The sequence below is a fragment of the Tupaia chinensis genome, unplaced genomic scaffold (genome assembly GCF_000334495.1).
Source record: "Tupaia chinensis unplaced genomic scaffold, TupChi_1.0 Scaffold000647_1, whole genome shotgun sequence".
NCBI classification, from domain to species: Eukaryota; Metazoa; Chordata; class Mammalia; order Scandentia; family Tupaiidae; genus Tupaia; species Tupaia belangeri.
The window spans coordinates 1,062,258-1,076,513 of record NW_006160168.1 but is presented as its reverse complement, the minus strand read 5'-3'; the positions used below and the strand labels follow the sequence as shown (position 1 = coordinate 1,076,513).

The following is a 14,256-nucleotide window of genomic DNA, read 5'->3' as shown; positions in this document are numbered from 1 at the left end:
CTTCCGATCTCCAGAGGCAATGCCTTCTGGGAAGATAACTTCCTTATTTGGGATTGAACAAATCATTTTATGTTTTGCGTATAAAACTTAAAGAAAAGGGCGTTTTTCTTGTTATGTTCATGTAAGCCTTTCTAGAACTCTTCTGTATGTTTAGGGGTATTTATTTGCAAGTGTGACATTTCATTCCTTTCTTCTTTCTGATTTACTAATCTTCTTGATTCTACAGTGGATTTGTTTGTGACTTCCTAGACATGCCATGTGTCTTCGGTAGCATAATCATGGCTGTCTGATATTTGTCTAATGTCAAATTTTCTAGTGCTTTCTTCTGGATATACAGTAGTGATTTCTAATATTTTGCATGGAAGGTAGTTAATGATCAGATAATCATCTTTTAATAATGAGATTGAACTGGACAGGAGGGCCAAGTGCTATAGGTAGAGCTAAAATTCAACCCATTGTTCTTGAGCTTCAACTCAAAGTCTTATTTTTTAATAGTTGCCTACGATGAAGTGAATCTCAATCCTGACTGCACATCAGGATTGGCTGGGCAGGCTTTACTAACTACTCTTGTAGGGTTTTAATTTTCCCTGAGACTGAGATTTCATTTCTCCAGGATAGAATTTATTTTTAAATCTCTCGCGATCATTTTCATGTGAAGTCCATGGGGCTGAAAATCTCTCCATTGGGCATGGTAGTAGGGTAGATAGGAGCAGCCACACGTGGGGGAATCTTGTGTCTTAAAACCACTACGAACAAAATAAACCTCTGTGCCATTCCATTCCTGATCAATAAGAATTTTTAGGATGAACCGACAAATTCATACAAAAATAAAAATATGAATAAATAGAAGTAAATAATGGCTTCCAAAATAAATTTTGGAAGACTTCCTCAATCATGCATCATTCTAGGGCACATGCCATTTTCTGGCCAAGTGTTTTATAACAGAAGGGGTCTTGCTGATAGAATTTGCTCTGAGTGAATGATAAATAATTCTGTAATTATTAAAATGCCCAGTAGTTCCCAGAGGAAACATGTGTGATAACGGGCAACTTATCTGTGATGACGCTAATATATAAGATAGCTACATAAGACTTCTCACAGGAAATTACTGGGAGTCATAGCTTATTGATGTTCTCAGAGAATATGCTTCAGGGGAATGTTCTTTTTTAATGACACGAAGTGCCTTATTAAGGCTGGTTGAATATTAGTTTTGCTAGGGGGAATATAAATATGCAACATCATTTTCAATCTTCAGGGCTGGGGGCTGGATTGTTTCATACTTACTGCTTTCTGTGATATTATCAAATTTGGCCAATTTAGCTTTCATTTGAATAGTTCCATTCCTGGGACATGAAACACCGTCTTTAACGCTCTTGCTGTTGCTATTTTTCTTTCTCTGTGAAAGAAACTGAGGTGAAACAAGGGTGAATCTCAGCCTCGCCTGCCCAGAGGGCTTCAATTCACCTGAATCACACACTAGCAAGGAGCCTAGGAAGTGTCTCTCTGTTTTTCAGGGGAGACAGAGTCCTCCCAACTTTATGAACGCCTGGATCTGGTACCTGCCACAAGGCTTTAGCTTGCTGTTGAGTATCCTTTGTCATTTTAGTAACTAGGCAGGATTCATGCTCGCATTCTGTGGTAAAAAAGAGAGGACAAGGGGTTGAGTTTATTTTCCTGAATATCTGAAAAAAGAGAGAAGTGGATAGCTTAGATTTGTGAGGAGGAAAAAAGTTTCCCAATTTTAGGTTTAGGTAAAACTGAAGTTTTTTGTTTTTTGAGAGGTTTTTTTTTTTTTTTTTTTTTTTTTTCTGTAAGGCACATGTGCTCACCAGAAAGACGGAAACAGAGAGACAGAAAGTGAGAAATCATCCCTCAGGGGGGATGGCCATGCCGCAATCCCTTCTGCTCCATTCTCCTCTTGGGATCTTGGGCAGGCATGCACACGTGCCTGGTGTGAGTTTAAGCCACTGGGTCTGGGACTTGAACCATGGCCACCTACATAGGGATTCAGTGACATAACCATTATGCTAACTGCTGGTCCCATAGGTAAAATTGAAGTTTTAAAAAGTCAATCCAGGGGCTGGCAGGTGGCTTAGTGGTTAAGGGTGCTGGACTCCCACATGTCCAACTGTGGTTCGAGTCCTGGACCTGGCAGCTTGCTTGCTCTCTCTCTCTCTCTCAATCTATCCCTCTCTGGTCAAATTGAAATAAATAAATGAATGAATAATTAAAGTTAAATAAAATAATTTTAAAAAGTCAATCCAAAGTATCTGAAAGCATCATGCATTTAAAAATAAATCCAGCTCAAGAGGCAGCCATTAAAAATAGGTAGCTCTTACCTGATTCTATATATTTTTTCCCTCTTTTTAGTATGTAGGGTCAGAAATTATTATAAATTTATAATAATAAACTTAATGAGGGATTAAGTAACTCCAAAAGAATCAATTCTGCTTCAGTAATGATGAAAACCATGATCCCACACGGGTCCCTACATTGTAAGGAGCTCTATTGTGGCACCTTCTAGCTGTTTGTACAAAGTGAACCTCAGTTTCCTCATCTGTGAGACTGAGGCTATGAGTGCATTCTCAGGAAGAGCTCTGTGAGAGTCACACTGACATAGACAATGAGTTTGGATATGGGAACTCAAGTTCCTTCATACGCCCTCATCTCAAAGCAGTGTCTGATCCCTTTTTTTCCAGGGACTTTATAGAAGTTAGTGTCATTTTTCAGATTCACCCTCCTGCCATCCCACAGACCTGCATCAGCTGTCGCAGAATTTCAGGATTTTGAGCCCAGTTTTTCAGGCAATTTTCAGACACATTCAGAGCAATCACTGCTCTAAGGTCCATTTAATTCACACCCAGGCCTCCGCTCCTGCCTCATTTGTCACACTTGTCAAGGGAAAAAGTGTGAAAGCTCTTATTTATCTAACAAGTTTAGCTTGACTCTTCTCAGTTAAGACTTTATTGTTTTCAGAAAGGTCACCAAATCTAAAACATACTCAAAAAAGAGCCAATGCTTGTCATCTGCCGATATCTGTCCACTTCTCCACTCGCAGAAAAGGAAGTAACACAACTTCCCCCTTGTATGTTAGAGTCGATGATTAACTTTCCCCTTTGCCCCTCTCTCTGCAAAAGACCTTTTAAATAGCTGAGAACTTAAAAGAAGACTGTTAATTTACCCATGACTCAAAATCAAATTTGAAATCTCTTTGGATCTAAAACCCCTAGTTTCCCCCGCAGGTCTGACAGCTATCTTATTAATGTGGAAGAGAGCGATCAGAGCGCTTTTTGTCCAACGGGATTGCCCAGCATACAGAATAAGCAAGGCTGAATTCCATAGCTGAGGGATGCAATCTGATTTGACTCCAGAGTGGGAGGGACAGTGACTTCCAACTATCTGTGTGGTCTCTTTAATTTGAAAGGGGGCCTCTCTTCCCTTGAATTCTAATCAGTTTTCTCCAAAGTTTATTCCTTATGAAGTCTTTAAAACGAATTCCCAGAATCTGTGGTGTTTTTCTCCCCCCAAAACCTTATGCTTCCACCTGACAAGATTAGAAGGAAAATCAATGGATTACTCTTGAATGAGGCCATTCTTCCTGAACAAAGAATCACTTCACCAGAGTCAGCAGCCTTGGACAGATCTTGAAGCCTGTGGGGTGGCAGTGTTTGCAAAATTTTGCTAAACATCCTCTCCTAACCGCAACCAACTAACTACTAAGAACACTAACAACAGAGACAAATCTAGTGGGGATGAACTTAAAAATTCCAGTGGTCTTCCCTCCCCTTACCACTAATTCCCGAAAGTGCCTTTTGTCATCTCTATGCTCAGGGAAGGAATTCATGTTTTCTTATTTGTTCTTCTGATGTTTCCTACAGGATACTTCCTTAAGCCAAAACCTAAAGTAAAAGTGTCTCCTTGAAGATTCCAATATCAAAAGAGGGAACAATATGTTCAATTCAAGGCTGTTTGATTCACAGCTAAGCTTTATTTCAGCAGGCTTCGAAAAATTAAAGCAAGAGTCAGAGATCATCTGTCCACTCAAGATATTAAAAACCTCTAGCAGGCAGAATCAGATGCTTCAGTAACTGTTTTCATCTTCTTAAAGTCAGAAACCCATTTAACCCTGCCAATGGCCAGTAGAGCATAGATTTCCCCCTCCTAATGCCAGCAGGTGTATATATGAGAGAGAGAAAGAGAGAGAGAGAGAGAGAGAGAGAGAGAGAGAGAGAGAGAGAGAGAGAGGAAATCCACTCCCATGCCCACAGGGCCTGATCACACCATAAATCCTTTTCCTCCAGTTCATCATCCTGTCAGGGTCCTGGGCAAGTACGCACACGCTGTCATGTTTCTCAAGCCACAGGGTTAGGACTCTAATCCTGGTTGGCCACGTGGGATCCAGCTTCCTTTGTGCAGTGTGCTGTGGGCTGTGGGGCTGTGGTTTGGGAAGTGGAGCTTAATATCCACATTAAAAGTGTTCTTGTTGGAAATCCGGTTTCCCTTTGTTGAGTTCTTGACTCCCTGCATTTGTGTTGGGGAGGGATTGGAGTCTGGATGACTCCATGAGGAATGTGACTATGCTTTGCTTGGGAGATGGGTGACATTTATTTCTTTCTGACTCAGACAGTTTATATCAGATGCTACCCATGGGATTACGCAGCAGACATGGAACTAGAACTCCCAAAACTACCACCTCAGAGAAGAATAGATTAAAAGACATTGTAGTAATCAGTCCCCACAGTGGAACAAATCCCTCTGGGACTCAGGAAAGGCATTCCTCAAATCCTTCAGTGGGAGGCTGCTGTTTCCCTGTAATGGAGCTGATTCTCAGATCCCTTGAGAATTCTCAGGAGCTCTTGAATTCTCTCTAAAAAGAGGCAGCTTTTCCCTTGCTGAGAGGGCTTCCAGTCCACAATTCCTTGTCGTCTTTCTCTCACTGTCCCATGATGGTAACTCAAGCCCCTTCTGCCATATAAACATCTCAGATTAGAGAAGCCAGGCATCTACCTATGGTTTGTGAAATAAATAATGCTTCACAATTTAAAAGAGGAAAAATATTTCTTATTTTCTCGTTTAGGTTTTGAGTCTGGGGGCTGTGAACTGAACTAATGAAAGATATACTAACAGCAGAAAAAATGTGCACATTTTATGTGCATTCTAGAGCTGCCTGTCCAGCTCAGTAGCCACTAACTGGATGTCGAACACTGGACAGGTAGCTTGTCCAAATCCACCCTAGATTTTAAAAACAGTCCAACAAAAAGAATATAAAATACCTCATTAATAATTTTTAATACTTTTCATTACATGTTGAAGTGATTACATCTTAGAAATACATAAAATGCTAAACACGAGGTTCTTAAAATCAGTTTTACCTGTTACTTTTTGAAACGTGGCTACTAGAAAACTTTAAATGCCGTAGTGGCTCCCATCTGTGGTTTGTGTTGTATTTCCATTGGATGGCACTCTGCTGGGCAATATGGGTTAGGGGTGTTTGGGTCGGCATCCCTGAGGGGAGTGATGCTTTAAGTTATGACTCGATAAAAGAAGGAAACCAAAAAACCTGAAAGATAATGGGACAGAAAATCATAGGGATGTGAGGTACTTTTTTTTTTTTTTAAGATATTTTTATGATAGGGTGGTGTGTATACTTGACAGAGAGACAGAGACAGAGAGATAGAAAGCAAGAAATCACCCTCCAGAAGGGATGGCCATGCCACAGTCCCTTCTTTTCCATTCTTCTTTTGGGATCTTGGGCATGTACACACACAAACCTGGTATGAGTTTCAAGCCACCAGGTCTGGGACTTGAACTGCAATTGACTATGTGGGAGTCCAGTACATTAACCACTGCTGGCTCCAGAGATGAAAGAGTTTAATGAAATGGTGGAGAGAGGTGGAGAAAAGCTAAGAAAAGGTTGAGGACGTAGGCTAAATAGGATCTAGACCAAGGAGAAAAACCTCCAGCAGTTTGGACTGTGTTCGCATGGGCATCACTTTTTTTTTTTTTTGGACAGGTTGCTACCATACAGTATATGTGCTTGCCAGAAAGACAGAGAGACAGAGAGATAGAAAGCAAGAAATCACCCCCCAGGGGGGATGGCCATGCTGCAATCCCTTCTCCTCCATTCTCCTCTCAGGATCTTGGGCACGCATGCACACGCGCCCGGTGTGAGTTTAAACCTCTGGGTCTGGGACTTGAACCACGGTCAACTACATGGGAGTTCAGCGACATAGCCATCATGCTGTGTGACATCGCCATCACGCTAACTGCTAGTTCCACAGGCATCACTTTTAAAGTAAAACAATCAGCTGGTTTTCTGCAAGGCAGGAAATCCATGATTTGTGACAACTGTGGTTTGAGACGGTGGGACTTGTTTTAGGGGAAAAGGGCTCCCTAGAAGGAATTTGTTATAAAAAAGTCCAACTATGTCTCTTATCAGTCTGGCTATTGGGCTTGCCTACTTTATCCTTACGTTCATAAGATAATAAGTAGTGAAGACTATGGTCATTAGCGTTCTGGGACTATTGCTAAGATTTGTTTCTGTTTTAAATCCACCCCCACCCCACACAGTGTTTAGAACCAGATGCACTATTACTAATAGCTGGAGGAGATTCTGAAGACCAGCTTAGAGAGGAGGTGGTCCAGAGAGTTTGTCTTCTCCTCCTCTATTACATTATTCATCAAGAAGAGATCTGTTCTTCAAAGCTCGACATGAGTGACAAAGAGTACGAATTCTACCTACGTAGTCTACTGAGCCTCAGGCAGGATGAAGACTCCCATTTCCTTTCACAGAATGAGACTGAAGATATCTTGGCTTTGACCAGGCAGTATTTTGATGCTTCTAGGAGCCAGGTAAGAAACATAGAACTGCTTACTGGTTTTGCTACTAAGATGTATTGGATCGTTAGAAAAATCATGATGTATTTTTCTATGCAAAAATGTGTCAGGACTTTTCTGATGACCCAAGAGTTGAAGATGGAGAGCAACAAGGAGCCCCAATAGAGTCCTCACAGTGCAGTCCACCCTCAGTTTCGGCCAGCTCCCATCACAAGCAGACATGCATCTAGCATGGACAGGGAAACTCCAGGATATAATCCAGGGACCTTCGCCTATGGGCCCATTGCATGGCCACTCTGCCACTATCCGGCCCCTCAGTCTGTTGGTTTCTTATTTATTCCTAAGACATTCAAGAACTTCTAAGGGAAAGAAGTATTTAAGATTTTTATTTATGGGCTGTTGAATGATGTAATTGAAAGTTCTGAGTCCGAAAGTGGAAGTGAAATGACTAATTGGAAGATGAATTTTAAACCAGAAGTTGTGTGGGTGGTTGGGCAGGTAGGCTGGCCATGTGACAGGACAACACTTTTCTTGCAAGTCCTCCCAGCGCTCAAGTAAAGCTTGACTCAAAACTTTTTGATCAATTTCAAGGACTGAACTTTGATAGTGGAAGGCTCTGTGTCTCTTTTCCTTGCCTCTAGTCAGGGAAGAAGGAAGAAACAGTTTAAGCGAGTAATTTATCTTCAGTGATCTCACCAAAGAGGCAGTTTGCAAAATGTATTGTTCATGGCAGTCAGCACTAGACCAAGCCCCTTCTTCACTTTTAATTTGTGCCGCGTGTCCACAGGTCTATTCAAATAGTCCTCATCTCTTTCTGCTCCCACCTGCTCCTATTACAAGTCCCGCAAAAACAATAGAAAAAACAACCCACCTGCTCCTATTACAAGTCCCGCAAAAAACAAAAAAACAGAAAACAAACAAAAAAAGAACTTTCATTTTGCTTTTTGCTTTCTGGTTTGTAGTAGGACATTTTAGTGAAGTTCCCAGAACATAAAATTGATTTAAAACACATTTCTCAAAGACTTAACTGAGAAGCCATAAAAAGACCACATTTTGAGGAATGTGGTGAGATATACCTTTCTGTCCTGAATTATTCATTTAGAGGTATAGAGAAGTTTGGCTCTTAGTCTCAGCTCTGGCTTCTAGATGCCCAAATGTATCTGTACAATCTCATCATGGCTTAACATGCAACAAATATACCCTCTAATTTTCTGTAAATATACTTGTTCCCTCTTGTTATTTAGGCAGAACACACAGAAAGGCAGTTTGCTAAGGACTTTGCAAACATCACTTTGGTAGTACTAATCTTGTGAATCTCAAAATTTGCCCATATTTTTGTTTCTATTTTTATTTTAGAAAAACAGCTTCCTTTATGCAATTCAGTTTTCTGCTTAGATAAGGAGGCGTGCCTACATATAATTTCTTTAGTGTAATACCTATATTATATGAGATTGGTACAAATTAGCTATTAGGGTTTTAGCCATCCCACCTGTGGCTGCTCTGTAATGCAGATTATCTGAAAATGGAAACCCACACTTAAAAGCAGATGGCGTACATATAATTAGTTTATCCTACACATCCTGCAAGTACCTAGGGTTATTAGTGTTTGTGAGATAAAACATTCTTAGAATAGAATAAAATAATTCAGTATTTGTAGGACTACTTTATCTATCTACTTAGCCAACAAGAAATGAATTTCTGTTGAGTCATAACAACCCCTTGCTGGCTTAGACCAATGATCTTTTAGAAATATACCATCTCGGGGCCAACAGATGGCATAGTGGTTATGTCCCTGAACTCCAACATAGTCAACCACAGTTTGAGTGCCAGACCCAGTGGCTTGAAGCTCACACTAGCCACGTATGTGTGCATGCCCAAGATTTTAGGAGGAAAATGGAGGAGAAGGGATTGTGGCATGGCCATCTTCTGCAGGGGGTGATTTCTCACTTCCCTCCTCTCTCTCTGTGGCAAGTGACATGCCCTAAGGCAAAAACTTCTTAAAAAAAAAAAAAGAAAAAGAAAAAGAAAGAAATATACCATCTTTACTTCTTGGGATGAGTCCTGGGGCCCATTCATTTTGGCTAGGGCTCTGTAGGAAGTCAGTCAATCCAGACTTTGCAGGAGCCTGCTGGCACCTGACTGCAGGCTACTGATCTTTCTGATTAGATGGCATGAGGTTACAGAAGGTGCCAGAACACCAGGTCTACTGAGGCTAGCTAGCATTGCCAGGTCTTGGTCTGCACAGACTCAGCTTCCATAAGTCAAGCCATTAACAGCTGCTTCAGGTGGATCAACCTGATCCCCAAGCGAAACAATTTACCCCACAGAACCCTAATCCAGTCAACTTTCCTAATGTGAACTTCTTCCAGACTTTCATTCTCTTTTGCCCAAAGTGATAAATGTTTGTCTTCCTGGTCTCAAGCTCTTAAGGCTCCCACCTCACCAGTTCTTTCCACTGTGTGCTGTTTCCATGGTAAATGAACAGGGTTTTGTCCATATTCTCCTCCAGCCCTGTCTCGTGTACAGAGGATGGACGTTCCTGACCACACTCAAAGGACTTCAGGGATGGAAATGCTGGGTGGAGTGCTCCTTTGTCCTCCCTGCCACTTCACTGCTTCACAACGTCTATGAAAATCTCACATTTCTATGAGGTTCCTGCTATCTGTTATGTCAACTTGTTCTTTTCATATATGAAACTTTAGGGTATTGTTCCAAATTGATCAAAATTTTGGAAAATGACTCTCAGCATTTTGCTCTGCTTCCCACAGCAGTTAGGAATGCATTCCTGTCAATCCCCCAATCCTGAAGAGAAAATTAATCCAACAGGCAGTTTTCATTCCTTTTGCATGCCACAGGAACACTGCACTGACTCCCTAACCTTCCCTCGATTTCTCTCTTGATAAACAAACTTCCTTCTTTCCTTTGTATGTAATGGGCTTATAATAATGCCTGGCACATAGTAGGCTCTCAATAAGTACATGAATGAATGAGAATACTAGTGAGCTATAAGGCAAGACGATAGCCTTTCAGAGGTTTACAATTCAATTGAGGAAAATGGACGTGTACAAATGAAGAAGGTCCAACATTATATGTCTATGTACTTCAGGAGTTCAGAGAACACAGACACTGTGCCAGTTTGATTAGCAGTGAATTCACTTTGAGCTTGAGACTAAAAACAGATGTAAAAGTGGAGATGCCCTTTGATGTTTCAAAGCAGAAAAGCCAGTGTGAAGTCAAGGCAGGGAATATAGATTTAAATAAAATTTTTTTTAAATTTCTTTCTTCTCTAAGCAAAGGAGGTAAAGAGAAAAATAAACCTTCAACAGGGTCCTGATGTTGTAACCTACTCCAGACCCCAGCTATCCCCAACTCATAGACAAATTTGTATCCAACATACTCAAGGAGATCTCTGGATTTAAGCCAAGAACCTTCCCATGCAGGATTGTCTCATAGAGCATAGTGTAACCCCTGGACTACCATCTGGCCCTGGGAATGTACATTTAAGTTTGTAGGCTATACTTTTGCCTGTAGAGAGGAAAATACTTTAATTGAAATTGATTAAACCATAAGAGTGGGAGATCCTCTTGGAGAAAACACATTGTTACCCAAACAATGAGAAGGGTGAGGATAAATGGGGACTAAGAGGTGGGGACTAGAAAATTCTGCATGTCGGCAGATGAAAGAAACAAGTATTTCCCAGATAGAGTTGTACCTGCGACTAGAAAGTCAAGACAGTCATATTCTCGCGTACAATGCAATCTTCTTTTAAATGAAGAACGATAATTTGTCTTTTAGAGAAAACTTAGGGCTGTTTGAATCAAAATAACTTCAGAAGTCACAGTTTTCTCTTTATTTTGGTTTGGATTTCAGTGTATGGGAACTAAAATGCTGCAGAAAAAGTCTGGAATATTAAGCAGCGAAGGGGCTGATGCAAATACACTCCCGCAGCTGGCAGCAACAATCATTGCTTTGTCCCTCCAAGGTGTTTGTCTGGGACAAAGAAATTTGCCTTCCCCAGACTATTTTGTGGAATATATTTTCAGTTCCTTGAATAGTACCGATACTCTCCACCTTTCAGGTAAGGATGTTTTTCATGAATTTATAACTTTCAAGTCACATCTACTAAATAAACTGTGCCAAAAGCAAAGGCTGGAGGTCTTTGATGACTGAATTAATTCGGGTATGTTTTTAAAGCCATTAAACCTGGACAGGTATTAAGACAACTCAGGAGGACTTCCAAGGCAAACTGGCTAAAGTATCTGTGGGGTGATGAGGCAAAAACATGGAATTGGACTGGTTCCGTGGCTTAGTGGTTAAAGGAGTCAGATCTCAGATGGCTGACTGTCCTGGCCCCATGGACTTGAAAACCACACTGGGTACATGTGCCTGCATGCCCCCAATCCTGACAGAATGGAGAACTGGAGGTGAAAGGATTGTGGTGTGACCCTACCTCATTGGGAGAGCTTTTTCCTTCTCCCACTCTGTCTCTCGCTGGTAAGTGCATGAGCCTCTAGGAAACTAAAACAAAACAAAATCCATAGACTGTCCATTTCTGCCATGACTAATATTGAAGATGTAAAGTCAAAGGGAAAGATCCCATCATCTGTCCTGTGAAGCACCTGACCACTTTTCTAGGCAGGACTTAAGGTTGAACCAGAGGTGGCAAGGTGTCATGTAGGATGATGAAATGGGATTCCAAATGGCACAAGAGGTTTGATAGGAGGTTGCTTATAATAAAAAATGTAAGTCACTTAATTTTAAATACAAGTAAAATGAAATGGCCTTCCTTATTTAGTCTTCCTGACTACCAACTTTTTGGGGCTCCAAAATAAAATGAGTATCAGGAATGGAATTAGAATGTTTTTTTTATGTGTGGTTTTTTTTTTCAATTTTCTTTGTAGTTGAGAAGACATTAAAAGTAACATGACTTAATTTTGAAATCTGTACCAAAAAGTCCTGAGATGATATGTTTAAAAAAGAAACACTTCATTAACAATATCATGGCTGAGAATTGATAACAACTCCTCAATATCATAAAAACTTCAGTCAATGATCACATTGTCCTGATTTAAATTTTTTATTTTTTAAATGGAATCAGGATCCAAGAAAGGTCCATAAAATGCAAATTCTTGTTATGTCTCTTAAGCCTCCTTTATAGGTGTCATGTGACCATTTTCTCTATTTTGCTACAAATTTTTGTTGGGGAAGAAAGGGAGGGTTGTTTGCCCTCTGGATTTTGCTGATTTCATTTGTAGTCACTTAACATGAATTTCTATGCCCTGTTTCACATAAATTGGTTTTATATGTACTTGTTCACTTTAGGTGAACTGTTCTATGTGAGTACCTTCTATCAGAAGGCATATCTCATATTGTTGTCTCTCTCTGAGATGCTGTAAGCTATTGATGACCATTGCCTAGATCAATTGATTGTTTAATGCTTACAAAATGCTGATCTTCTAGTTCTTTCACTTCTCATTTATGTATTAGTGTAATTTTATTTTGAAAAACAGTTCTTGTCACTATTTTAGATTATGGAAATTCTTGAAGGAAGGTAAATATAAATTTTTGACACCCTAATTTACCAATTTTCAAAATAACAGTCATTTCCTTACATCCTTCAAAGAATGATGAGGCTTTAAAAATATATACAAAATTGTGCTTTATATCTCTCAATCGGTTGTCATTGTTATTCTAATTGATGCTCAGACTGTCCCCTTTTTTTACTTGTGGAATCATATTCAAGTTGGTTTTTACCTTTAAAATAACAATATTTAATGTCTTTTTTGATTTTTTATATGACATGATTTTCTAGACTTATCTTACACACATTCTGGATAGATCTGTAATCACTTCTCCAAATAAACTCTCTTACACACATTCTGGATAGATCTGTAATCATTTCTTCAAATAATCTTATTTATATATATTTAAATTAATTAAACTTCTCTCTAATTGCTTGTGAATGTTGAGTTACAGTTGGGAAAGTTTCCACATTCTCAGGTTATAGATGTCATTCATGTCTTCCTCTAGTTCCCGTATGTTTTCATTTCTGATATATTTAGGATTAATTCTGGTATATGTTTTGAGAAATGAAATCTAGTTGATTTATTTAGTTTTTGACTGTTCAATTTTCTTTACACCTCTTATTTAAAATGCATTATTTCCTTTGCCAAAATTCTGTTTTCATATAATACATTAAATTTCTAAATGTAGTTGTGTCTATTTTTGGGGTTTTCTATTCTTTGGCCAGCTTGTCTATTCATCCAGAAACCATACTGGTGTATGTACAGTGACTTTATAGTATTTTTTTTCTTTTCTTTTATAGATTTTTGCCATAAGGCACACACAGTAACCATAGAAAGACGGAGACACAGAGAGGGAAAGTGAGGAATCATCCCCTTTATAGTATATTTTAATGTCTGGTAGAGCTATTCTTCTACATTGTTCTTTTCAGAATGTCCTGACTTGTTTATTCTTCCTAATGATCATTTTATTAAGCTGTTAAGATCTGACCACAAACCTTTGTAATAATTTTCTTGCAATTCCAAATGTGTGTGTTTGGGTATGTTTATCTCTTAGGAAGAAATGACATTTATAAGATTTATAATTGCACCATTATATTCAGGAACATAATATATCTGCTTGTTCATGTGTATATGTACATTTCTTTGTTTGTTTGTTTTTTGAGAGGTTTTTGCTATAGGGCACGTGTGCTTGCCAGAAAGACAGAGAGACAGAGAGACAGAAAGCGAGAAATCACCCACCAAGGGGTGCCTCCACTCTCTGCTTGGGATCCTGGGCACACATGCACACAAGCCTGGCATGAGTTTAAGCCACTGGGTCCGGGACTCGAACTACAGTCAACTTCATGGGAGTCCAGTGGCATAGCCACTACGCCAACTGCTGGTCCCTGTATGTGTGTATTTCTATGGAATGTTTCATTAATTTTCTCACATAGATTTTAGGCTTTTCTTGTCATGTTTATAATTAGGTATCTAACTTTATTTTGGGTTGTCTTAAATGAGGTCCTCTTTCACTATGTCTTATTATTGATCTTTGTATATATGAATGGTACTGATTTTTATACATTAATTTTATAACCTGCTCCATGATTAAATTATTTTACTTTATTTTGCATTGATATTTTAGAAGTTTTGGATAAATAATTATGGCACCTTTGAATTTATGTAGTGCTGCCTATCTTTTCCTTTCTAATTATTGTTTCTTTTATTGGATTGTCAGGAAAGTTATAACACATTTTTGCATAGGAAAACATAGAAAAATACATCATAACTTTTCCGATGACTCAGTATTTATTTTCTTATCTGATTGCATGAGCTAATAATCTCAATAGATTATGAAATGGTAGGAAGGATGACCTCCATGCTTATCATATTTATGACTTTGAAAAAAAACACC

The 14,256-nt window shown here is 39.3% G+C and overlaps 1 protein-coding gene across 5 annotated transcripts in view; it reads left to right on the top strand.

Annotated features, from left to right (window-relative positions):
• SLC39A12 (solute carrier family 39 member 12) overlaps nt 1–14,256 on the top strand; it is a 71,636-nt gene that overhangs the window by 1,448 nt on the left and 55,932 nt on the right. For all 5 annotated transcript variants that reach the window (XM_027776236.1, XM_006159737.1, XM_027776234.1 and 2 more), the window contains 2 exons: nt 6,571–6,852; nt 10,708–10,915. In XM_027776236.1, coding sequence (XP_027632037.1) covers nt 6,571–6,852; nt 10,708–10,915 — 490 coding nt within the window. The remainder of the gene's footprint in view (nt 1–6,570; nt 6,853–10,707; nt 10,916–14,256) is intronic.